Source organism: Asterias rubens, chromosome 3 (genome assembly GCF_902459465.1).
Source record: "Asterias rubens chromosome 3, eAstRub1.3, whole genome shotgun sequence".
Classification (NCBI taxonomy): Eukaryota; Metazoa; Echinodermata; class Asteroidea; order Forcipulatida; family Asteriidae; genus Asterias; species Asterias rubens.
The window spans coordinates 15,827,032-15,854,990 of NC_047064.1; the positions used below are offsets into that span (position 1 = coordinate 15,827,032).

The window sequence follows — 27,959 nt, forward strand, 5'->3', positions numbered from 1 at the left end:
CTGAGTTTAGCTAGGTGAAATTGTGTGTCCTATATCACAGAGCGTGGCCACGTTTTGTTTTTGTTTAAAAAAAAAACATTCTGTTCGAACATTTCATACCGATCGTATGTTCTAAGATGTAGGTCTCTGAAATTACACGTTCCCCTCCCCTAACACTCTGTTCTGCTAAAACACGTTGAGGGCTCCACAGTGTTCAGACGTCCATCCGATAGTGTCGCAAGGCGTTCGTAGACATAGCGCATCATACGCCGTATTAATAGAGACGTGGTATACGTGCACGGTGAGTCTTGCCTCATCATCAGATGCCTTCTGCATCTCAACTCATTATTCAAATTCAATCAGTGGTGGGCCTACCGGCCACGGACACACTGACACACAGCCTGCTGCATAGACTCACATAGACACAAGCCATGAGTAATGGAAGGTTGAGATTGCCAGTAAACACACAGAACGCAATCGATCGCGGAGAAATGGACGCGACAGCGCGGAGTAAAAACACTCTCCTCCATGGTGTTTTCGAGGTAGTATCGAACAACAGACGATTATTGTGAATTCCCGCGTGCACATCTTTTATTTTGAACAACTGGCCATCGTAGGGTGGCTAGTGGTTGTCTCTTGTGTTTTGACGCGGCGAGACCTTCAGAGGGAAAATGGCTCGCACGGTGACTAGGAAACACACTGCTATGTATTCACCGTCTTCGTACTTCAAACAGAAAGGTAAAAGGCTGATTGTTGATCTTCTTGTGTTTTCTAATCATACCAGATTCTTATTACTTTTTTTTAATAGAGGCAAGAACCTGCCACACAGGGTCTATACTGCAACCCACAGCTTCCTGTACCGATAACGAAATTTAACAAAATTTGCCGGATGTTCACTTAAAAATATTACCTTCTTGTGTTATCTAACCAGCATATGAGATTCTTAGTACATTTTTGTTTGTTTGTAGAGGTAACGACCTACCACACAGTGTATATACTGCAACTTGTAGCTTCATACCTTAACAACATAATAATTTGAACCGATTCGAGAAATATAATTGTAACAAAATTCGCCGGACGTTCACTTGAAATTATGATAATCACAAAAGGCCGTTTTATTATCTTCTTGTGTAATCTATTCATACGAGATTTGGGTGATTTCTTTTCGTAGAGGCAAGAACCTACCACACATTGTTTATCTGCAACTCAGTACAGCTTGATATCGTACTTGAATTTTAACCTATCCGAATACGGTAGTAGTAACTAAATTCGCATGATGCTCACTTGGAAATATGATAATCGCAAAATGTTGTTTATTATCTTCTTGTGTAATCTAACCATACGAGATTAAGTACTTTCTTTGAGTAGAGGTAAGAACCTACGCATAGGGACAACACAACCCATTAGCTTCATTACGTGGTTGAACCGATTCAGATAAAACATTGTAACCATATTTGCCGGATATTGACTTATTAATATGATAATCGTAAAAGATTGTTATCTTCTTGATGTGCTATCTAAACTTGGTTTTAGTAGAGGTATAACACCTACCTCACAGGGTATACTGCAACACACAACTACACGTATGCCTAATAGTGAACAGTAGTTTACCCGATTCGAGAAAAAAAATCACATGATGTTCACTTAAAATATTATGATAAACTTGGGAAGGAAATTGTGAAAAACGATGAACGATTGTGTATTGCTTTTTAAACCGCAAGGCCAAGACTAATTGCGCAAGCCGTCAATACGGTTTCTCTAATTTTTATGAATATGATAATGTTGCCTATTATATTTCGAAAGGACACAATATTTTGCGGGAGAATGGTTTCAATCACGCAAATTACTGTTCTCAGATTTTTTATTAAAAGCTCATGTGCGTTTTGTATATTGCTATATTTATAGGCCTACATAAATGGCTCTGTGCAAGCCTGTGTGCTTCGTTTTCGAAGGGCAAGGACACCAATGTATTTTCTCCTCGGTAGAGGGCAACCTGTGAAGAAATTGTACATTGTTATACTGGGACATCTCAATGGTACCAAGGCAATGCCCATGCAGGAGCGTGGAGGCAACGCCTGCATTGACTTTGTCTATGTATCGGGTAGGATGTGTTTATTACATGTTTATTTTCTGCAGTTATTACATGTGGTTTTAATTTCTCCAGAATCATTATGAAAATTCAAAACGAACGATTTCACTGCTTGAAATATAAAAAAAAAATGCTTGTGTTTTGACACGAGCTGAGTATACCCCACCGTGGTCCATTCGTTAAACGCCTTTTTAGTATGGTATTGTTCACAGTCGTATGCCCCTGCCATTCATCACTGTGGAACATCATTATGTGTGAATTAAGGCCTTACGGTAGTGAAACATGTGAATTTTTAGACAGTTTCGTTTATTTATTTAGTTCATACTACAGACTGAAACGTAATCCCTATTTACTGTTTGATAAAACGGGTCTCTCTCGCTATGCCCCTCGGCAGAAAACAATGCTCAGCAAAATAATTATTTTGTTAACTCGCCCAGTGCCAATGTCATGACACTGCTGATACGGCCAGAATTTATTGTAAATGAAAACAAAATGTTAGTTTTGCATCAGACACATGGAATGTTGTGTTTACACATAGGCTTACAGCATAACCACCGGTCTTACACACCACAACCACTGTCCGCCATGCATTACTGTCCGCTCCGGACACTTTTGCATATGCAATCGTGCCTGGGGCTATGCAAAAACCGTCCGTGGACATGTACATGACTGTACATGACGTATGCGCGCGTAAGCGAGCGTGCATGCACTGAACTTGAACTTAGCTTGTAAAATAAAAATGGCGAACGTTTTCCGTCGACCAAGGGCGTTTTAATTTACTGCAAGGACGGTTTTGCACGGGGCGGACACAACTGCATATGCAAATGTGTCCGGGCGGGCACAATTGCATTATGCAGCAGCGTCCGGGCGGACACGATTGCATATGCAAAACCGTCCGGAGAGACATTATTGCATATGCAATAGTGTCCTCCGGATAGTATTGAGGACATAACTGCATGCGACACCGGCACGTGTGAATTGCAGTGTGAATTGTTGACAGCTTCTGATAGCAAGTGTTTGCCGTACATAAATGAACTGTAGAGCTCGTTATTTGTAACCAGCTCTTGAAAGTTGGTTGCCAAAACAAAATGGCAATTCATTTTTAGTCTAACTACATGGATTGACCGAGGCACTTTCTACAAAACGTAGGCTTTTCTTGCCAAAAATAAACTCGAAACTGCATCATACTAAGCATTTTGTGTAAACCAGAGGGGGCGGGGCGGCAGCACACCGGCACCTTTTCAATGGCATGTTAACATAATCTTGCCCCCCCCCCCAATTATGTCTGGTCCCACGCCTCTGGCACTTAGTAATTTCACCTCCGATTATAATATGACCGGAACGCCAGGAACCTTTGTGTTTGTATACAGGGTATCTCTTCACTTATAGTACTTGTACAGTAGACCGGAATGAGAGGAACCCACGCCTGTGTATTATGCAAAGTGGTCGACCCTGTTCAATTTAGTAGGCCCTACAGGTACGTTATACCGGTCCGACAGGAACCAACGGTCGTGTACCCTGTCCGTTTCCCAAATAGTACACTAATGTGTAAGAAGATGCAAAGTGCGGTGCAATACTTTTCATCTTTTCCGACTCGTCTTCCGACATTGTCTTCCGACTTGTCTTCATCTATCACGTTGTCTCGCACAATACATAGTATAATATTGTTCTTCTTATTGTGGCATTCATGGGATATAAGTGTCACACTTTACAGTATTTTGCTTTTAATACCACAATTTTGCTGTAAACAAAAAAAACATTTCATGAGCCGCTATTTTCATTTTAAATACCATTTCATGATAAAGAATTACAAATACCTATTTAGTAATTATCCTAATTGTGCGTTTTCTGCATGCTTAGTCAACCATGCAGTCCAATCGAGTTTAATTCCCTTAATGGTAAGCACTGAGGCAGTTTCTGCCACTCATCGCCCTCATGACCTCCCTGGGTTTCTGCTGGTGGATGAGTTTTATATGAAATGATCTGTAAACGTTTGGTTTTTGATCCTCTTTAAATCTTTTTATTCTGATAAATGTAGGTATTTATACACGTGAACAACTTCACCCTGTAATTGATGTGAAAATCCGTTTCGCCATGGAATTAGAGCTCAAGGTGAATTCAGAGCAAATTCACGGCTTCTACAATAAAACTAACATGTGGAATTTTCTGTTCAAAAGGTGGTCGCGTTTTATAGACATCGCAGAAACTCCAGAGTTAATATTTTTACTGCAGGAAGAATTATCCCTAATACGAACGATCTTAAGATTCACCGGGAACGCTTCGTGTGCTACAATTTTGGGGATAAAAAAGTGATATATAGTTTGTCCGTAAACGCAGTACTTCGAAGTGACATGATTCTCAAAATGAAATTATAAAATATACAAGTGCTGTATTTTTATTTGTTTTACTGACATTAATGTTCAGTGTTAATAATGATAGCAGTTCTGGCAAAAGGATAATGAGATGATTTGGCCCTTTTTCCATCAATAACGTACAATTCAGAAGGGTGTTAGTGTTAAAACGTCAAAAGCACAATATTGCATAATAAACAAACATAATTAATATAAACAAGTATAAATGAATTCCCAGTAAACACTTTCGCTAAAACTTTCACCCAAGTAGCTATTTAAAAACGGATCATCCCTCACATAGATTGGATGGACGAATCAATACCCGATTTTCTTTGCGCCTCCGATAGATTCCATCATCAAAGTCATGTATCGTATTAAAGCCATTTGTTTCACAGATTTACAAATAAGTTAAAGAGTTTACAGAAGGTAATGGTGAAAGACTTCCCTTGAAATATTATTCCATAAATGCTTTACTTTTTGAGAAAACTACAAAACAAGAATCAATTCTCGATATCGAGAATAACGGATTTATTTTAAACACATGTCACGACCCGGCGAAACGTGCGGAAACAAGGATGTTTTTTTTATGTTATTTTCTTCCGACTCCAAAGACCGATTGAGTTTGTTATTTTATATAGAAGTTGTGATACACGAAGTGTGAGCCTTTTGACAATACTGTTTACCGGTGTTGTGCGATTGCATAAATAAAAAAAATAAAAAAAACCTTCTTTAAGTCTTCTGCTACTCCTTGATATTGCGTCTATAGTCCAGAGGCTTCTTATTTATTTTTGTTTTATATATATATTTTTTTTGTGATTGAACACAATACGCCATGAGCCTCACAGAGTCTTCTCGCAATCAATTATAACAAGGTTGAATGCACCCCTTTGTAAAATATTGCAAAAAAAACTAATAATGCATCTTTTCCCGCTCCCGTATCAATATTGGACTTCCGTATGAACGAAAACTGTGAATGGTTTTATTCATCGGACCTGAACGTTTCCATCGGAACCACTTATCAATTAATATTCTTCAGCTTGTTTGAGGACAAACCACTTTTGTGTTGTGGTTTTTTATTGATATTATCATTTTAATTCCCGTGGTGCAAAAGGAAGTACACATTTTAATTGGCATTGTATAGAAAGCGTCAATAAGTCTATGTATTATAAGAAGACGACGAGGTTCTTAAAAGCCATGGTTGTTATTTAAAAAATGCAAGCAGAGGTTCTTAAAGTCTCCCTATATTCAACAGTCCTAAAAAAGGGTCTGTAAAGGGACTATGTTGCGGGTCAGTGTTGCCTCTTTTTATTTTTACGAGCTAGCGGTTAAAATGTGAGGCTTCTTGTTTGGTTATCACTAATGTAATGAAAATAACTGTCGTATCAGTGATCATGAAACGAAAATTATTTTAGCATGTCAAAACGTATTTTCCAGTGACATTGTTTTACTCATTTCTCAAAAACTACAGCACCTCAGCAAGTAATATTTTCAGGGAAGCTTTCTACCATCATTATCTTCAAACGGTCTAAGTTTAATGTAAATCTGTGGACATTGTCTTTTGTATTACAAAAAGTACCCAAAATCCTTTAATAAATAACAAACTTAATTGGTTAAAAGCAGTACAAACAACTTTTGATATTTGAAAGCTTTTTGAGATAATTTTACTTCGAGTAGATGTGGTTATAGAAAAAACGACCACATTTTGAAGTGAAATTTGCACGGGTCAGTTTGATTGTATCTTATGTATATGAATTAAAACAATTAAATATTTTCTGGCCACGTCAATCCACAACAATCTGCATGCAAAACACGGACCCCTATATTGGTAATTTCCGACTCGGGTCGGGTTAATTCTGAACCAATGTAAATTATGTTAAAGGTCATGTTTTGTAAATAGTGGAGTCGAATTACATCTGAATCGTTTTTATGTTGTCAAAGTTGCTCGAGAATAATACTTGCTTGTGCGAACGACAGGCAAACCAATGTTAAGTGTATAATATCCGCCTTTCAAAATGATGGTGAATGGTCAAATACCAAAATGGGGCATATCGTAAAATTTGTGTAAACCAATTTATACCTTGAGATTCGAAAGATTTGTATTTTCTCCGTGGCTGTCCCGACCATTTTGGATGTAACTTACTTGCCATCGTCAGAGAAAATACAGTTTGTTTAGCTGTCACTCAACAATACAATTGACCATGAAGCTATAATTACGATAGTATTATGAAATGATGAGCTTCACATCCCGGGCAGGAAAAATAACACACTTATCATAGTAAGGTTTGCGGTAACACCATGTAATGATAATATGCAATTGAGTTGGGGTGGTTCTGAGTGGTTCTGAATAAGAAACATGGGTTTCAACTCGACTTTTCAATTAGTGTACTCTGTGGGTGATCGTCCTCTGAATAATGCAGAATACATAACAATAATGAATTATCAATATCATGGTGTGTAATACAACGCTGTAACTTGATCTAGACGTGCATATGTTATACAATGCATGTGACATGTTTGGGTTTAGCAGATCACAATACGGGTCATTAGCTCGACTGACAAGAGGGTTATGATAGGCGACAAGAGGGTATTTTGTAGGCGTTGTTGAGAAGAGGGAATGATGACAGTCAATTGTTATGATTGTCAGTTTTGAATCGAAATGGAATAGCCGCACATTTGTAGGTTTTTATTAGACTTGATTCAAGTCCCGTTCTTGTTTCAGTGCGCAACATAGCAAACATGCCGTACTAAAGTGTGCGCTCGCCGTCAACCTGAGCAAGCGGAACAGGTTGGGGAATGCAGCTACTGGCGATGGCATGGGATTGGAATTGAGACGAGTCTAGGTCTCAATAGGGTCATATGAACCGTGTCCGAATTAGGCGTGTTCTGGATGTATGATCGGCAGTCAATTTAACCCTTGAGCAACCCACAGTCCGATCCTATGTCTTTTCAAATTGCACGCTTACATAAAGACATTCAAAGGCACTGGACACTATTGGTAATTACTTGTATACAAAAAACTGTTAGCATAAAAACTTACTTTGCACCGAGCAATGGAGAGCTGTTGTGAGAAACGATTCCCTCTAAAACAAAAAAACCAAGGGGTGTGTTTTTCGAATAATTGCAATCTAACACTTAACAGTTGGCATTAGATGTTGAATTTGGTCACAACATCTGTTAGCACGATTGAATGTTTGCTAACATTTTGGCCGCCCATGCTAGCTAGTATGTTTTTTTGTTTTACAACAAAAGACATGTCCGTTCCAACAATGCTGTCAAACGGTTCCATTGTAATTAGCTAATTAATTGCTAATGCTGTGGCCATTTGCAACAAGACTAGATATGTTGCCGTGGCAATTAAGGCCCGTAGCCATTAAGGCATGGCTAAATCATAACAGTGACAAATAATTAATTTGTAATGCACTGTTAACACGACAACCATCATGCATAAACGTGTTTCGTTTGTTGTAGCATGGTTGTGGCATCTCTACAGGTTGAGCCAAAAATGAGGTTGACCGGGAATGGTGACTTGTTTTAAATAAACATAATGACATTCAACATTTCAGTAAACCATTTATTTAGCTAGCTTTCTCTCCTGCTTTCTGGGGGGGGGGGGGGGGTGCGGAAGAAATTGAACTTTCTATAGTTATTTTTTTATTATTATTATTATTTTTTATTTTTTTATTTTTTTATGTACTCACTTTGCAAGCTGTCCATGGAATACAATTGACAAAACAAAATGTTAAGTAAGCATTCAATTAAGCTGTGTAGATTCAGTCAAGTATTAAAGGAACACGTTGCCTTGGATCGGACGAGTTGGTCTATAAAAAGCGTCTGTAACCATTTTTTATAAAATGCATATGGTTGGAAAGATGTTTTAAAAGTAGAATAAAATTATCCACACAAATTTGCCTCGAAATTGCGAAGTTTTTCTTTGACAGCTACACACCTGAGTGCTTTCAATAAAACCGGCATAACTTCTCTAAGAAATGATCAGTGTGTTTCAATCTTCTTATTTTTCAGAAAAAGCAGGACAGAATGATTGTTTAATACGTGCTTCCAATGGGGTTTGTGTGTCAGTTGTTGTTTTGTTTTTAAGTCATAAATCTTGGTCAACTGCTTTTTGACTCACACTGTATGGTTGTATGTAGACAGCAGTCTCAAAATGGCGGGCGACGTATGAGTTGGAACCACAATCATAGCCGTTTGGTCTAAAAGGCGCGTCAATAGAAAATCTCACTATGTATTCAAGCAGTGTGTAATCAATGTGAAGGCCGTAAAGCTTAACCAGCTGATTAAAGATCATTGCTCGTAGAACCTAGACCTCACCAATCAACACTAATCAATAACCATATAAAAAAGCTCCCTTCTTTCAAAGGCTAACACGTTTTTCATATTCGTGCTGATTTGAGATTTTGAATCTAAGATAAAGTACATCATCTGATTTGAGATTTTGATTCTAAGATAAAGTACATCATCAAGCTCAAACACCACTGCTCGTAAAGAAGATAAAGATCATCAGTTTAATAAACACTAATCAATATCCATAAAAAGAAATTGTTTCCACAAAGGTTGCCCGTTCACGCACGCTGATTTTAAAATAAGATACATAAAAAACTTCTCACTGAAAACTTCCGTGTTGGGAAAATGACCGGCGTATACGGGTTTCAGCAGCTGCAGGGGGCCTGACTTATTTTGGGGTCACGACCCGGAAACAGTTTTTTAAACAAGGACGCTATTCTAACTCGGACTATGCGTCACTTTTAACCCATTTCTGTATCATCTTGACACAGACTCTGGGTCATAATTGAACCCTAAAAGGGTAAGGGGCCCCACAGGACCTCAAAATCGGATCAATTCTGAACTGAAATTTGAAAGAGTACCGGCAAAAAAGATCGCTTCAGCAAAAAAATTTACTGAGTAGCTACAGCACAAAATGTGCAGAGTTTGTGTCGATACAATAACGCCAGGCAACTGCGATGTTGCCTAACGGAATGCATTAACCAATCAATAATAGTCCATACAGAAGCATAAAGAAGCTGCAAGAGAAAGCTGTTATGGCAGGTGCTTGTCAACTCACGCGTTAAATTTCTAATGGTTTTCCGTTTCCACCTAGAAATTTCCGTGGCAGGCCTTTTGTACATAAATCATGCATTCACAAAGTACTAGACAGCCACTTTGAAGGGGACAACTAAGTGAATAAGACAAATCACAATAAACACAATTTCTTCCGGCCATTAAATATCTTTTCCATGAAGTTGTGTGTTTCACTATAAACAATCGTTGCTGTTAGCGTCCATATTCATATTTTTCAAATTCATTCGCATTTCAACATAAACATGAGTGAAAGTTTTACATAGGTTTTCCTTCCATTTTCTGTATGTGAATCTGTTTTTTCTTTTTTTTTTTTTTTTTTTTTTACTATAAACTGCGCACGGGTAGAGCTTAGCAGAGGAATCTTGACACGATAAATACTGTAGTTTCGAAACCATGGTCCAATTTCATAAAAAGAGCTGCTTAAGCAGACAATATTGATAAACAATGCTAGGCAGAGAAATTAGCAGGATACCATTCACAAGTTGTACATGTGACATGGTTAGAATCTGTTTAGCAAAATTTTGGTTGTGCTCAGCGGCACTCTGTGGTTTAGCAGCTCAATGAAACGTGTCCGTGTTTATAGTTGTGCTAGTCTGGTCCCCTGTCTTCATCCGCAAGGTGACATACGGTACCCATACATACAGGTAAAGGCCAAATGATTTCAATAACTCGAAGTGAAAAGGTCTTCAATTTCTTGTTTATGATTGGTCAGCTCCGAATTGACGCAGTTAGGCTACGCCAGTTAACTGTACTTTCGAGCGTCTACTTAATGATGGGTCACTGTGTGCATATTAACAGTAATGTTGTTAAATAAAATGTGTACGGTGTATTAAAAGAATAGTCTACACCTTGCAGGCGGGCAAGGTACGTATGAGTCGATATTAGAGCCTCGAAATGTGACGTCACTCGGGTGAGCCCCTGACAAGAGCTAATCGAACAATCACACTCGCCCTCTCGTGGTGACGGCATGCACCTCAGGTCACCCCCAAGTGACCCACTCCACAAGCAGGGCACTGGGGGCTGACCCAGGTGAGCCCGTCAAAGCTATTCGAACGTACCGGGGCAGACCGGGGTCGACCCAGGGAAGCTAAACGAACGCACCCACTGGGTGCGTTCGTTGAGCTTCCCTGAATCGACCCCGGTGTGTGGCGGTTTAAAGAAAACGCCACACACCGTGGTCGACCCGGGGAAGCTAATCGAACGCACCCTATGGTTGCACACACTTGTTGCGCATCGTTGCGGGACGTGCAGACGTATAGTACTGCGGTGTATGCCTCTCTTAATATGTATGCGTGACGTCATAATTCTTACCCAGGCGTATGGTCCGTTTCAGCAGCAACGACATGTTAAGCTTTCAACAATGTGTTCCCGCCACGCACAATGTCAATATTGTATCAGGTCAAAAATCAAGAAGAAAGCTTTTTTTTGCTCCCCCAATTTAATAGGCAAATATTTGTCTTATTAAGACAGGAGGCGATGCGAAATAGCAATTAGTTCTTCATGCCACTTTATTACAAACCGACATGTTGTCACTCCGTGACATAAGGTCACTAAGCTACGGTCTCTAAGCTGTCACCGTACGCCTGTATTAACAACTCAGTCCTTGATCTATAAATGTCAGAAAAATTAAGTTGCGGGGATATGCCGTTTGCATTTCGTGACAGCATGCCTCAAAAAAGCATATTTCTTTTGGCATTGTCGTAACTCAATATGTTTACAATACAAACATGTTAAAAACGGAAGTCGAAATATTGTCCTTGAAAAATAATGTGTAGTCGTTTTTGTCAGTGCCTAAATGCAGCCGGTGGTTGAGTTTATAATGTCATTGTACCGTCTGAGACGGATCTGACTCAAAGGGAATGTATGCATTTGGTAATTACTCTTAAAATTAATGGCATTACAAATGTTTGGTTATGAAAGTACAACAGCTTGTGAGAGTATAACCATTTTGAGAATAATTTTCGAAGCAATGTGGTAACGTAAAAAGATAACAGTTGTTATTCCCGCAAATTTGAATACGCTCATAGTGGTATTTTTTTATGACGGATTATTCTTCCTGCGTGGACACATTCGGTCCGGCTTTTCGGCGATATCTCAAAAACGCGACCACCTTTTGAAATTAAATGTTCAAATTGTTTGGTTTTATTGTAGTCTACATGTACATTTATATAGGACCAAAACAATCGAACGGTTCCAAAACACAAAAGGTATATCTTGCCTTTAAAATACACTTATTTTTTGTTAAAGACGTTCAAAAACCCAAATCGGCGTTTGCGCGGTAAGCGGAGAATGGTGATCGTAAGACCAGAATTCGGCGGTTAGTTCCAGAACCAATTGTGTCTTGAACTCCACATAAAAAATTATTTTAAGCGATGAAGTCATCGAGACACAGCTTACAATGTACGATGTTATCAGTTGAACTGCAAAGTAACGTGGATAAAGAGGACGTAATAAAACAGAAAATAATCGTGCTCATGACAACCAATTATCAGCGAAGCTTGTTTATCAGATTGACTGTTATAGAAAATGAAAGAATTTAGTAAACCTTGCTACGAAACGGATGCATTATAAAACATCTGCGACCACGACGGGTTGATTTGTTGGCATGATGCCCATAAAGCACAGTATAACACTATAAATTAATATGATATGCAATTGCTTCATGAGATATAAGAAGGGGACAAGACTCTCGCAACTTTATCATGGTTAAAACAATGAGTGACGTCAGGGATAGTCTCTCATCACCGGGAGAGAGCAGGGGTGCGTTTTCGCGGACGTAACCAATACATGTTTCGATTTTACTCGCAATGGGTTGATCACTAGCCGTATATCGAAACAGTAATTTACTAAGACCGCGAAAACTCACCGAAGTGGTATTGTGAATGTTTAAAGGCAGTGGAATCTATTGGTAATTACTCAAAATAATTATTAGCAAAAAACTTACTTGGTAACGAGTGATGGGGAGAGGTTGATATTATAAACCATTGTGAGAAACAGCTCCCTCTGAAGTAACGTAGTTTTCGAGAAAGAAGTAATTTTCCACGAATTTGATTTCGAGACCTCAGTTTAGAATTAGATGTCTCGAAATCTACCATCTAAAAGCACACAACTTTGTGTGACAAGGGTGTTTTTTCTTTCATTATTATCTCACAACTTCGACGACCAACTGAGAACAAATTTTCACAGGTTTATTTTATGCATATCTTGACATACACAAAGTGAGAAGACTGGTATTTGACAATTACCAATAGTCAGTGTCTTTAAATCAAGGCATGGGTCCAATGTAAGCACGGCTTATGTAGTCAGTGGTCTGCTCCAACTTGCTCCCTGTTGATTAATAAGTGGTGGCATGGGTAGCTAATTGCTATTTCGCACCGCCTCCTTTCTTAATGAGATCAATATTTACATATTCAATTTGTTAGAGCAAACCATATTCCCTTCTTGATTTTTTACCAACAATCATGCGAATCACGCGGTGTTGACCTAACGCTTGGCGGGAAAACATTGTTGAAAGGTGTAAGTAGCCGCTGTGAAAATAGGTTTGATTGACGGCGATAATTTTGTTCATGTGGTTGCCGATATCGCAACACGATAAAGCAGTCGATGTAGCGCCCTCAACTACCGGGGATCAATACACCATCAATGTCGCTAATAAGACTACTGGATGGTCCAGTCTAGCTTCGCTCGTCACCAGCGCCTTGCTTTAACCAAAGGCGCTGGGATGGACAAACGTATCATGCACTGTCATTGGTTTAATAATGAGAAAATAGAATTAGCTGTTGCAAACAACTTACCAACCAAATGGACCGAGAGTATAAATGGAAAAAATAGTTAATGGCCTGACGTTTCGACCCTAGCAGAGTCTTTCTCGAAGGCTAAAAAAAAAAAAAAAAAAAAGACTCTGCTAGGGTCGAAACGTCAGGCCATTAACTATTTTTTGGTTTAATAATGCGCAGTCCCATCATGCATCACACTCACAATACACCATATTTCTATGCACTGTACGCATGACGTACTTTCTGAACAAGAATCTGTGCAAGCGATTAGCCCATCCCAGTGGTCCTGGATAGACTGGCCGCTGGGGCCGAGCGAAACAGTCTAGCCTGAACATCTGACGTCCCAATTTGAGGGTATTGAATAACGCCAGAGAGTGGCCTCTAGCGTAGGTCAATCCCCGTCAATATTCACCTTTCACCTAGATTCATATATATGCAGACGACCAACGAGACGACCGCAAGTGCAGCTGGACTAAGTTCACATCGGACCAACGAAACGCATTTGAAAAAAAGCTTAAACATCACTACATGTTCATCCAATGAAATTGTTGTATCTAGTTAAATCGCTGATTATGAAAAGCACGAATGTCTTTATGATAGTGGATGAAGACAGGGGACCAGTCTAGGTCCAGTCTAGTGCACCATGTTGTACAATGATGAGATTGACTCACACAATGGGTGCGTTCGATTTGCGTTCGGAACCAGTTGCACATTCATTCATCGATCACACAACATTCATTGGCTATCGTTTTGTTATTGTTTAAGAAAGTTGATATCGATCGTCTGTTCTAAAAGATGGAGGTTTTTTGAAATTACACAAGCTGAGACACAACAAAATGCATGATTAAATCTGATAGCCCCGGGCGCCGAAAACATTTTACTCCATCCGTAGCAAGACAGTGGCAAGACATATGACGATCTGGCAACGTGTTTTTGAAGTCCCAGGTGGTAATCACGCCAGCATCTCAGGTCTCGAGGGAAGATGGTCATTTTAATCGTTATCTGGTCCTCGTATAAAAGGTGCAATATGTCATGTCTGCGCGCTAGTTCGCAAGCTGTAACCCAACCGGTAGATATCTGTCGAGATCATGCAGCCATTTGCATCCTCCTGCCTATTCAAGTGAGCTGCAAAAAAAACACCACGCAGACAACATGAGAGGTAGAAGGAAACTTATTTCTTCACAGAAGCGCTGCTATCCGGACGAGTGGAATCGAAGATCCGACGGTGAGGAAACAAAAACAAGAGTTACACAGCAACTAACATAATTATTCATCGACCTGTAAGCCCATCTTGACCATTAGTTCCCGCCTTCGCGTTCCAGTGATAGAAAAAACAGGGTCCAGCATTCTCCTGAAAGCGATCTACGGCCGATTTCACGAAACGCTAGGATTAACCCTATCTCGAGTAGGACGAGTGTTAACCCGTCCTAAACTCAACTGAGTTCAATGCGTCACACATCTTCAGAAAGGGAACTTTACTCGTTCTAAAATCCTAAGTTAGGTTGAGATTGGTGAAATCGACAGCAGAGAATACTGATCGAAACGTTGAGTCGTTAACCACCGATTCTTTTCAGAACCAATGCTACTCGAAATGAAAATAAGGCGATTGTTAAAATTCTGATTTTATCTATTTAAATAAGTCCTCCAAAACCTCGTAAATTCACGTGGACTTTACCATAAAAATTATCTACTTTATTTGTTTTGGTTTTTTTTTCAGTTACGAGAGCGGCCCGTTCTGCCGTGTTGATACTACGCCGGGGTGCTATCTCGCTGGGTGCGCTCATAGTCAGGCTCGTCGGTCTGCTGACGTACCTCAATGTTCTACCGCACCTTGCCAATATCCTCAAACCCAGTCGACAGTTCAGAAGGAAGACCTACGAGTACAGTGACTTTGTGACGTACTTGCCTGGATTCAGGGACAGGGTTGTCCAATTCATCAGCACAGGTAGGTGTACCCAAAGAAATGCGTCACTTAATAATTAATGGTACTTTTCCACTTAAAGGCAGTGGACACTAATGGTAATTACTCAAAATAATGATCAACATAAAACCTGTCTTGATTACGAGTAATGGGGAGAGGTTGATAGTACAAAACAATGTGAGAAACAGCTCCCTCTAAAGTGACGAAGTTTTCGAGAAAGAAGTAACTTTCATCGAATTTGATTTCGAGTTATTTTATGCATATGTTGAGATACACCAACTGTGAAGACTAGTCTTTGACAATTACCAATAGTGTCCACTGTCTTTAAGCAACAAAGCGCCTCGACAAAGCGACAGTGCAACTTTAAAAGATAATCCAAAAGTCAATGAAACAATCACATTATGATACAGATGAGTCTTTTCAAAGCAGTTGATTTAACTCTCAACGTGTCTTGCGTGCATGGTGAAGGTGATTGGAGTCACCTCCACACAATGAGGAGTGGACATAAAAAGCACTCGAGCTCTAAAGACGATGCAAAGCTCAGCCAAACCCATGGCTCGATTCATTAAAGATGAGTTGTCAGCATTACCGAAGTGATTTGAGTTGTAATTTATATCACACTTTGCTTTTAGCAGTTGTAGATTATATTCCTTTTGGTAAAATAGAGCTAAGGGAATATACTACTTTCTTCCTTTTGAAGCCTATCGGGTGTCCTAGCCCCTTTTTTGCTCATTAGCAAACAACTTTAAAAGATTATATCTGCGTCGGGGATAAACAATTTGTTTTTACCGTTACACCAATGTGTTTTAAGAACTATTTTCGGTACTTTCATGAGTTCTGTGAAAAACAAAATCCACAGGGAAAGAAGTTGGGTGTGATTCGAACCCACGACCTATTGCATTAATATGCATCGGTGTGTAAGGGTTAAAAAAAACAAGCAATTAAACAGCTCAATTGTTTTTTAATTCCCATGCCGGTGTACAACTTCTCTGGATAATGGTTTCCCTCAGGCATCGTCAAGACCATTTTCTGGGGCAAGTTCGACCAAGAAAACTCCAGGGCTAATTAGATTTGGTTTCTTTAGTACGTACAGAACGTATTGCATGAGCAATGAAGATAAAGCTTGAAAGACATTAGTGTAACTATTTGTCGTCACGCGAATACACGAGAAAAGCAAAATGGCGATGTCAATTTGTTTCTGTTTTGGAGGAGTTCGTATAGTTGGTTAAATTCTTGCACGATTATGAACAAACTATGCGCCACTTTTGGGTTTAAATAATTCGTAATTAGTAAATGCAAATGCACTGTCAAATCAAGTTTAATTTAGTTCGTATTTAGTAATTTGTGTCTGTTTTGTTAACAGAATCAGCTAATAAGAAGCGTGTACTCTGCTGGGTCTGGCAGGTATGTCCCAGCCTTCAACACGTGACCGATCTATCCAGCCAATGGTGTGACGGCATCGCTTTGTGTGTACTCCTCAACGCCGTGGTGCCCGGCACGTGTCCGAGACATGACCTCCTCAGACCAGATCACTCCGTTAATAACTGCCGTCTAGCGGTCCGGCTGGTCCAACGAAATCTCGGGATACGCCAGGTAAGGGTCAGAGTTACCCCCGGAGAACGCTCCATGTTCCATTTCCCGCAGAATTGTGTCCGGGCCCAATTTCAAAGAGCTGCCTAAAGGAACACATTGCCCTTGTACGGTCGAGTTGGTCCATGAAAAGCGTTTGAAACCATTTTGATATCAAAGCGAATATGGTTAGAAAAATAGTTTTAAAAGTAGAATATAATGATCCACACAAATGCCTCGAAATTGCGATGTTTTCCTTTTACTTTGCGAACTAACACGGTCGGCCACTTTATAGAGTCAAAAACCTGACTCCACAACATGTAGGGCCGTATTAATTCACGACATACAAGGAAAACAATACAATTTCGATGCATATTGTGTGGGTCATTATATTCTAGTTTCAAACATCTTTCTCACCAAATGCATTTTATAACAAACGGTTTTAAACTCTGTTCATAGACCAACTCGCCCGATTCAAGGCAACGTGTCCCTTTAAGGGCACTGGGCACATATTGATTGTCAACGACCATGAGTATTATCAATTGTTGTTTCTTAACGTATGCATAAAATAACAACCCTGTCACATGGCACCAGTCACTAACTGTACATGTATAATGTATTGTCCGTTACTTTTGGGCTGAGCTACTTGTTATGCTAAAGCAATATCAAATTGGTCAATGCAATGCTCACAGTTCTCAAGAATTCCGCGGTAAGCAGAGCCATTCAAATGACGCCATTCTGTACACGTGAACATGATTTTTTTTAAATTAAGCCAAGCAGCTCTTTCATTGGACACTTTTAAATCTGTTCTTTAAACCCGTCTATTTTGTCAAACTGGTTATCACTTAGAAACTTCCGTTTTTAGCACTCTTTAAAATTGTTTAACTAGTATTATTGGTATCGGTTAGCATAACAAAAATTATTTTCACTATTTTTAATTTTACTTTTTGCATTTCTTTTTCATCGAGCTTCCAATCCAAGTTGTTAGATTGATTTCCCCTTTACGTTTTGCAATTTGAAAATTCATGCTCACAATAAATGTCTACAGAATAATCTGCTAATGTACACATGTCTTCAAATGTCTTGCCTTTGTCAAATAGTTTGTCTTTTTTTAAAACAACGTTTTGTTCGTTTGTTCAAGTCTACGTCCCTCGAGGCTGAATATTGTTTAATAGAAAAGAGGCATTCATGCGAATGCTAATACAGGCGGGAGAAAAGGAAGAAGGGGAAAAAAGAACAGCATTAGGGAAAGGTTCGTCCATAATCGTCTAAGCATGTCTCTTACATCAACTACAAACTCGTCCAAAAACGAAAACAAACTGGACCCCGCCTTTGTTGTACTCCCTTCGTGTTCGCGAGACGTCAAATAAGCCCTCTCGAAACCACGGTTTCGGCTGCAGGCTACGTCCACTCGTCTGAGGGGCCAAGCTAGCCTGGGCTGAATCTTGAGCCAAAGCCGTAGCCATCCACTAATTACAGATTTGTCCTTGTCTGATCGTGCCCGAGAATAACTCGACAGATATGGGCTATGGGAAGAATGTTGGGGTAAAAGAGACCAATAAGGACTTAAGAAAGAAAGACAAATAGCATAAACAGATTTAATCAAAGAAGTGGAGATGGGCAAGTCATCTAGCTTAAAGATTGGCATGCATAACAACCAATTGGACACCATGAAACCGAAAAAGGACGGAGACAAAACAAAAGCTAGTGAAATTACATATAGATGTTCATGTACATAATAGGGGCATTGCTTGGCAACAGACAGCGCAGGATGGAGTGAAATTGAGGATTAGTGAAGAAGCTTTTCTACTGCAGCAGTGGAGTGAATTAGGCTCGAAAGAAGGAAATATTTATTTGGCAGGACAAGTTCACTAGAACATAATCTACCTAGCAAGTAGATGGTGTTACGGCAAACCAAATAATTATATTTCTTTGGTTTCTTTGGTTTGTTAGTAAGTGTTGTCTTACTAATGTAATTTTGTATTAAAACATGTTTTCTTTTATATTACAGCCAATCATGCCAGAAGAAATGGGTGATCCTAAGAAAATAGGCGAGAAGAAGATGATGCAGTACATCAACAGTATCCGATACGCAAGCTACATCCCCGTGGAGGAACCAGAGACACCCATCAAGCTGCCGGAGATAGGCAAACAAATCGAACTTAACACGGACAACGAGTGCACGGCCAGTGGTAGTGGCCTCGTGGTGGCCGTCATCGACAAGAGGGCCCGGTTTAACATCACTACGCAGACTTACATCTCCAAAAATCTCTACGTCGAGATCACCGGACCGAACAGGGAGAAGGTCCGCCGGAAGATCTTGACGTCAAAGATCGTGCGAGGGGCCCTGGTGAACGCGAATGCCAGTCAGTCGAGTAAAGACGAACCGGCCCCCGATGAGGATGGACCACCCGAGCCGATACCTCTGGACTATCAAGTCATCAAGCCCGGGTTGTATCAGGTCAACTACATACCGAGGAGTCTGGGGATCTACCAAGTGAAGATAACGTGGGGCGGGGAGCACATTAAGAACAGCCCGTTCAAAGTCCGCTCCACTACGGCCAAGAACATCGAGCAGACGACGGTGAAGGGTGTCGTCAAGGCGGTTTCGTTCCAGGAAGAGCAATATACAGAGCACAACGGAGCAGAGGCGGTCGCCGGACAGAATGACACTGAGGGGGTTGTGATCAAATGCCGGCGCCAGTCTCTTGTGAGGCAGCCTCATATATCCACCATACGAGACTCTTACGAGAGCACTAGCACGTCGCCGTTCAGCAGCATGTGCAGCAGTATGGTCAGCAGCATGGACCACAGCATCGATAACACCTCTGATGTTTTCCTACCCAACCACGGACAAGCTCACTCTGCCGGGAACCATCCGTTCTTCATGTCCCGCCACGGTTCATCTGTAAGCACGGCCTCTTCCCGGAGTGGATCTATACTGAGCAGGAGCAGCTCCATCATGTACAGTACCGACCGACCTCCCACCGTGAAGACCAGACGGAAGGTCATCCGTAGAATCATCAAAGGTGCCGGTGGGACTGAAGAGGTGACCTACCCGAACGTCCGGAGCTCCTCCCAGTTATCCTCATCTCAGATGTCCAGCATGGCGAGTTCTCCTTCGATCTCAACGTCCATGAGTATTGACGACCGCTCGCCCAAATTCAGTACTTCTTCCTCCTCGTCTGGCGCTAGCTCGTCTCGCGCCATCAATCCGTCCGCGATCAGGACAGTGCCTCCAACAGACAGGTACGCTGACCACATGTCAAAGATCATCATGGGCAAAGCCCTCAACGAGATAGCCAAGCAGGTCGCCATGAATCTAAATTCGAACCGCCAAACAAAAGACAATAAAGAGCGTGTGGGTGGAGAGGTTTTAACCGTCAAGAGGACTCCAAATGACTCAAGTTGCCAGTTGGAATCCCTGTCGGAATCCCAGTTGAAAGCCAAAACCGAGAGTCCGAGTTCATGTGTGGTAGGTGCAACAGCTGAAACCGGCAACAAGAAATACATGACACGCAATCAACCCGAGAATAAGGAGAAGTCTGCCGACCTTGATAATTACCTTCAGACTAGAAAACAGTTTCTGCGGGAGATCGGGAGTGGAGGTCGACCATGTGAGTCAACGCAATCAGTGGGAGGTGTGATGAGCACCGCTGCACCAGGGGGAGGGTCCAGTGCGGGTAACACCACCAGCGTCTCCACCAGTGTCAAATCCACAGAAACGACACCGGCACATTCACGGAGGATCCACAAGAAACGAAAAGAGGACAAAGCAACCCAATGCACGGCACAGGACATTAAGACTGCGACGGGTTGGGTCAGTCGACGGAATGTGTACCGGAACGCGCACGTTAACAACAGGCAAAAGGACAGCAACGGGGACAGTGCTTTGGGTGAGAGTGAAGGGTCTGTTGCGAACTCGTCAAGCGAGAAGGAAACGGCCAAGACCCAGTCTAGCAAACTTAGTCGAGTACAATCTGAAGTTGTACAGCACACACAAGGTCCGACTCACTTACGGGGGGCAGTAGAGAGCAGTTCACGCCCTGTCGACAGCGAGCCGCACGGAAGGTTCAGCATTGGTAGCGGACCGGTCCAAAGGCGCGGACGGTCCGGGACGCACTCCAGCCAGGGAAGGCAGTCTACCTTCGACAGTGGATTCTCAGATGAAAACGGACACTTGACGGGCCATGAGAGCAGACGCAATACGGATGAAATGCGAAGCAGGATAATAGCTGGTCTCAAGAGCAACGGGAAGAAAGAAGAAAACCTGTCTCTGATTACTCAGTCTGCACCCCTGATGCAAGTTGATCGTGGTGTGGACATAACCACAAATAAAAGCAAGATCACACATGAGGGGCAGGCTAAAGTGAATGAAATCACAACAAAACAGCAAAACTCAATTGAACACTTCCACGGTATTGACCAAACTCACGCAATGGAATGTTTGACTAACATTCCAGCAAATTCGAATCGTTGTTTACCAACATCTCCACAAGAGATGAATGATTCTTCGAGTCCCGAGAATGAAAATGACGACTCGGTCTCTCGGCAATTCTTAACGGTCGAATGTAACGGCTGCCAGGACAGCTCGACCGCGCCGACACCAGGAGGCTCGTCCGTTGGAAACATCTCAACCCCCGAAGACGAGGACGCCTCCGCAGAGAGCAAATCCAACACCAGTAGTGACATACCGGAGGAGAACAAAAGCCCCAAACAGTTCGGCGAACCCTCGGTCATGGAAACCCCTTACACTGAGGATAGCGAGACCCTGGATGCGATGCTGCGCACCCTCGAGAACGACCCGGAGTACTCCACCAGAGAGTTCCTCCGGAAGTACCGGCCCGTGTTGGGGGACGAGTTGGGAATACTTGCCCAGTTACAGGAGGCAGAACAACCCTCACAGCAGGAGTCGCTCCGAGGTGTGGCGAGTTACCACAAAGACGAGTCGTCTACGAAGGAGGGTAGCTTGACCACGCCGAGTCAACCCATACCGGAGAGGTGTCATGCTTCGGGTGTGGGACTCCACAACGGCATCGTGGGTGACAAGAACAACTTTCAGGTAAGACAATGGTGTATTCTCTCTTTCCTTTTTTTTTTTTTTCAAAGGCGAAAAAGGCAACACTTCTACTTTAGTAGAATATGATTTTATTTTCAAACAATGTCTCACAATCCCCAAGATTAATAATGTGGACTTTTAAATGTGAATTGCTTTCCTTCATGGGGTATTGCCTTGAACGGATTGCCTGGTGTGACACCCATATAATATATGTGAAGCCATAACTATAGGCTATAGTCGAAACGTTGAGACCTCACTACGCGGCATTTTAGTCAATAACGAGAAGACCCCTCGATCCACTCAAGCGAAAGTTATAGTCTCAGAACTGATTTCATACTTTCCTCCAAGGTATAGTTTTAATAAGCGGGACATAAGCGGCAGTAGAATGCATAACAAGACAAGTGTCTGAAAACGATAAATTTGCATCTGGGATAAACAAAATATTCGTTTTGGTTTTAAGCACTGTACCTACTCAGTACTTTCCCGAGCTAGGTGTAAAACAAATCCCAGGCATATAACTTGGCTGAGATTCGAACCCACGATCTTTTCAATTCTAGAGCCGTTTCATACCAACTAGACCGTGCACCGAGATTGCCCGTTGGCTTGGGGCCATTATATAAATTGATAACTTAATTATAGGACACATCAAAATTGAGAATATTTATGACGGTGTCAAACATTTATAAGAAACACTATACAGAGCAAGCTCTTCCATAAAAGAAACGTGCCTATGCTGCCGATAAAATAATGGAGGTGTGTGTGGGGGGTGTGTGTGTGTTGGGGGAGGGGGGGGGGTAGATGTTGTTTAACAGGCAGCGCTTATTTTACACTATTACCAAGTAGTTTAAAGGCACATGATACACATTTAGTAATTGTCAAAGACCATGATGCAGTATTCTCACTTGGTGTATCTTAAAATTTTGCATAAAAATAACAAATCTGAGGAAATTTTGAATCAATTATTGGTCATTGAAGTTTCAAGAGAATAATGTAAGAGTGAGATAATTGAGTGAACAATAATTGTATCTCTCTCAAAAGCTACGTTACTTCAGAGGGAACCGTTTATCAACAGCTCCCATTGCTCGTTACCAATTAAGATGCTTACATTTATTCTAAGTAATTACCAATAGCCCCAGTGAATTTAAAAACAACAAACAAAACATAATGAGCAATCCTAGTCTGATGAACGGAAAACCAACCAAATCATCCCATGTTGTTACAAGTCAGCGGATTAAATAAATAGTATATGCGAGTTTCCACGGCAGTAATCGGGCAGCTTGGCTTGACGGTGATTTGCATAATGCAAGTTGACTTCTGGACTATAACATGCCTTAATTTGATGACTGAAACTTGTTACCGTGGCAACGTTTTGCACTCTCAACCGAGTATACAGTCCATATACATATGTTGTGTTTACAGTACGTGCACAAAAATCTGTGCTGCACATTATATACAAAAATACATCATGATAGCGGCCATATAGATTGTTGTATATGATTTATTTTGTGCGGTACCCAGAAAACAAATTATGATCTCAAATTGTTTTGGCGACAAATGCAGCATGTTTTCGTTGTTTGAATCCTTAATGAAACAGCTGCCAGATATTTTTGGAAAGGCAGTGGCCAGTTACAATGTTCTCATGGCTCGTACTGCTGCGTGCGTCACTGTTTAAATTAATTTGATTTGTAGAAAATGGAAAATTGAGAGTGACATGACACATTTTAACGTGTTTTTGATAATTCTGCTTTTTGCTTTCAAAACTCGGTTTGTTTTTTCTGACGGAAAACCTCCGAAGTAACCCATGTTTGATTTAGAAAAAACACTTATTGGTTGAACCGACCCGAGATTTGACTATTCATATATGCTTTCAAAAGATGGATTGTTTTTGTGAAGAAAAAACCTCACATCTTGACCTATTTTTGATAAAGAACATTTTGTTTACACTAAGTGTTGTTCCTCTACTAATCAGCGCTTTAAATTGTTTACAAGAAAATAAAACCACGCCAGTTCATTTTACTACTGAGACGAGTTTAGACAATGATAAATTTTCATCAAACATAGGTTTGTTTTTGTGAAGTAAAAACTTACCATCTCGAGCTATGTTTGAGGCAAAAAACTTGTGTACACTAAGTGTTTTCCCTCTACTAATTAGTGCTTTGAAATGTCTACAAGAAACTAAAAACACGTCAGTTCAGTTTACTCCAGAGACGCGTTTTGAAAATGTTAAATTTTACTTTCAACACATGGTTTGTTTTTGTGAAGGAAAACCTCCATCTCGCGCTATGTCTGAGGCAGAAAACTTGTGTACATGTACACTAAGTGTTTTTCCTTTGCTAATTGGTGCTTTGAAATGTCTACAAGAAACTAAAAACACGTCAGTTCAGTTTACTCCAGAGACGCGTTTAGAAAATGTTAAATATTTTACTTTCAACACATGGTTTGTGTTTGTGAAGGAGAACCTCCATCTCGCGCTATGTCTGAGGCAGAAAACCTGTTTACACTAAGTGTTTTTCCTCTATACTAATTAGTGCTCTAAATTGTTGACCAAACCGCGTCAGATCGGTTACTCCAAAGACCAAAACAACATGTTTTCGTATTTTATTCTAACAAAGTTACGTGTTCGAAAGTAACGGGGGATTAACCTTGTTTACGAAATCTACCATAATGAACAGAATTCCGTTCGTCCCATGGTAGGTGGCATTATGCATCATTTTATATCCCCCACCCCCTTTCTCTTAAGTCATCATTAGTCTAATTGGAAACAAAACAATACAAGTTTTTTGTAGAGATCAAATTATTTTATGACTACGCTTCGTTCGTTTCTGACAATGGGTGAAAATTGCTCGCTACAAAATGTGTTTTTGTAGCATCTCATTATTAGTGAACGCTGTTATCCATTAAAGGGACGTGTTGCCTTGCATTGGGCGAGTTGGTCTATAAAAGACGTTTGTAACCGTTCGTTATGAAATAGATTATGTTTACAAAGATGTTGGAAAAGTAGAATACAATAATCCACACAAATAAGCCTATCTCTGGAAGTTGCAGGGTCTTCTGAAATTGCAGGTTTTTCCTTTTACTCCACACAAAATGGCAACGTGTCCCTGTAATAGCAGGGCAGCGCACGATCAGAACAAAGACACACATCCAAAAGAAGTGGTTTCCATGAAATTATTAAAAGTTGTTGGTATTGTTCTAATTGTTTTTAAAGGTTACCTAACCTTCCATATCCTCAATTTCACGATAGATACGCCATACAGCCAATCTGTGAAAAATTGATTCGCGTCCAAAACTACAAGACCAAAACATATATTGTACGTACACGATAATTTATCGTGTACGTACACGATAAGAGATATAGTTTTGTATTTTAATAATAATAACATTTATACAGCGCCTTTTAATCATGTTGACGTGATGTAGGGCGCTGAACATTGGCACAAGTAACAAACTAGGCAAGTACAGCTGTATGGACAAACTCAAATCTAAGAAACATAATTATAACAACAAGAGTCAAATGCCTCTATATTGCGGCGGCAGTACGCTTCCGTTAGACATAAACCCTCACTGCATGCACGGATATTTTAAACAACATGTTTGTCATTAACGTTTTTTCTTTTCTTTTTCTACCCAGGTACGCACAATATCAGCCGGTGACGGCTCACTCAGTGTGACCATCCGTGGACCCCGCCCCCACACGGTCAACGAGACTAATGTTGTCTACACAGGTGATGATCTCTATGAGGTCATCTATGACGTCAGTCTGGCCGGGTTTTATGTTATATCAGTTAAATGGGCCGAAAAACACATTCCAGACAGTCCGTTCATAGTTAAAATTACCTTTTGAGATAAGTATGCAAAACTATAAATATATACGTAAACAAATCGCATTGCAATGGTATTGGCAAATGAAGCCACACCATTATTTTACACCGAAATGACTAGTGACGTGGTTTTGTGATAATTTTACTGGAATTATAAAAATAACGGATTGCAATGAACCAAAAGGTACATACATTTTGTGTTGAAAAATATATTTTCAAGAAAACGTGTGTGTAATGCTTCCAGCTAAAACTCAAGACATTACGTAAAAGACATTGGAATTTTGTGAAGGGCGGCAGGGAAGAGGGTTTCACTTTTTTGTCTACAGAAACATGTTTGGTATCTTCAACTTTTTTTTTACTTGAAATTATGTTATGATTTTATAATAGTGTAATAATTTTGTCAAGAATATAAAATTATTTTGTAGAATTTACGCCACAAGAATAAAAAGGATAATCAAAAGTATAATCATTTTGTAAATATTTTTATTAAAATTAAAATTAACAACGCCACTTTGCTATAAAACTTTAGATTTTTGGTATCACCTTTGTATAATCAACATGGCGACACCCGAACAAAACGAGTTCTTCATTGAGTGCCATGTAAAAATAAAAAATGCAATAACTCATTTTGCCCACGTTATGGAATAAGTTGACTTGACGATACATTATTTTCATCTCGTTAGACGATTAACCGAAGTTAAAGGCACTGAACACTTTTGGTAATTACTCAAAATAGTTGTAAGCGTAAAAACTTACTTGGTATCGAGCACTGTAAGAACTATTGATAAGTGTTGTGAGAAATGGCTCCCTCTGAAGTAACGTATTATTTTTTCTTTCCTTGTTTTCTCTTTTTTTTAGAGGTAAGTTTCTCACTCATTAAAAATACTCCAGAACCTAAGCCTTTTTTAAAGCAATTGAAAGCACATAGTGCAACAAGGGTTTTTCTTTCACTACTCTCTTGAAACTTCGATGACTTATTATTGAGCAAAAGTTTTCAAGGATTCGTTGTTCATCAATGCAATTATATAGACATGTTTTTTAGTGAATCGTCTTGGCGGAATTAATGACCAACCTGGAAATGTTGTATGTGGTACTGATGTAGCTTTATTCTCTAATAAGTTAACACATCAAACAATGCACATAATATCTCAGTCTATGATAATACGTGTAAAAAAGAATAGTAATTAGTTTTTACATTGTCCATATTATTCAATTACTTTCACGGTATCTTTTACCAGTCAAAGTTTGTATGATAGTTTAACTTCCATAACGACGAGAACTGTTGTCCTTTTTACATGCATTACATGTAAAAAGGACAATAGCTCTCGTTAAAGTTCTTTTATGAATATTCTGCCACAAACCCACCAGAATGTGCTGTTGTTAAGACTTATATTATTTTTTCAACACATCATGTTTGTACTATTTGGCAGGTATTATGGTGTATATATATGTTGGTTATGTTTGGTGTTTAAACCACCCGTGGTGTCAATATTATGTTAACACCCCAGTTTTTACGATGTTGGCCTACTACAAAAAATGTATTTTGTTAGTGTAATGTTGCTATTATTCTATTGCACTTCTATCATCTCGAAAGGAATATTCGAAATTGTTATTCTCAAAGCACCAACAAGTGTGTGGAAGTTGAAAGAAAAACTAAAGCTTCACCGGGAACCCGAGGCGGGAAGCTTTAAGAATTCTTCGTGAATTTAATTTGTTTCGGTTACTAAAATAATGTTGTATGAATTGTTTCGATTTTGATAAAAACAAAAGTATCCTTAAAACAAAACAAAAATATGCAAGTTCTCTTTATTTAGGCCCCGAAAAAACTCATTTTTTGGTGTTTTGTTTACTCATCTTTCTTCCATCCATGAAGTTCCACGTACTACGTGAAGAACAACAAAATATATTATACGAAAACAAGATATTAATGAAAACATGTGGAGCGAAACAAAGGCTAGACCTTCATGAACTGATAAACCTATTTTTATGTGCAATTGAGTCCATCCACTATTATTTAAATAAAACTTGTATCCTGCAACTATGTGAGGTTTATTTTGATGAACAATAAAATCTAGGGGTGATCATTAAAAAAATATTATTCATAACGGCACAAACAAAATACTGAGTGATGTGTGGTCCTTTTGGATAATTGTGTTCCTTTGAGTCAATGTACTTTGATGACGTGATGATGGTGGTGATGGGGGGGGGGGGCATTCACGGACAAAACAGAGGGGTGTGGATGGGCCAATTATTTTCCTGCGGCGTGTGTTGTTTTTGTTGACGTCTTGGCTTTTTATTTT

General features: G+C 40.1%; 1 protein-coding gene across 1 annotated transcript; it reads left to right on the top strand.

The window, feature by feature from the left end:
- The first annotated feature begins 314 nt into the window (after nucleotides 1–314).
- On the top strand, nucleotides 315–27,761 carry LOC117288354 (serine-rich adhesin for platelets-like). The gene is made up of 5 exons (XM_033769183.1): nucleotides 315–717; nucleotides 15,007–15,234; nucleotides 16,574–16,803; nucleotides 18,791–21,841; nucleotides 25,470–27,761. The coding sequence occupies exons 1-5, from the start codon at nucleotides 651–653 to the stop codon at nucleotides 25,680–25,682; spliced, it is 3,789 nt and encodes a 1,262-aa protein (XP_033625074.1). The 5' UTR covers nucleotides 315–650; the 3' UTR covers nucleotides 25,683–27,761.
- Nucleotides 27,762–27,959: the final 198 nt, after the last annotated feature.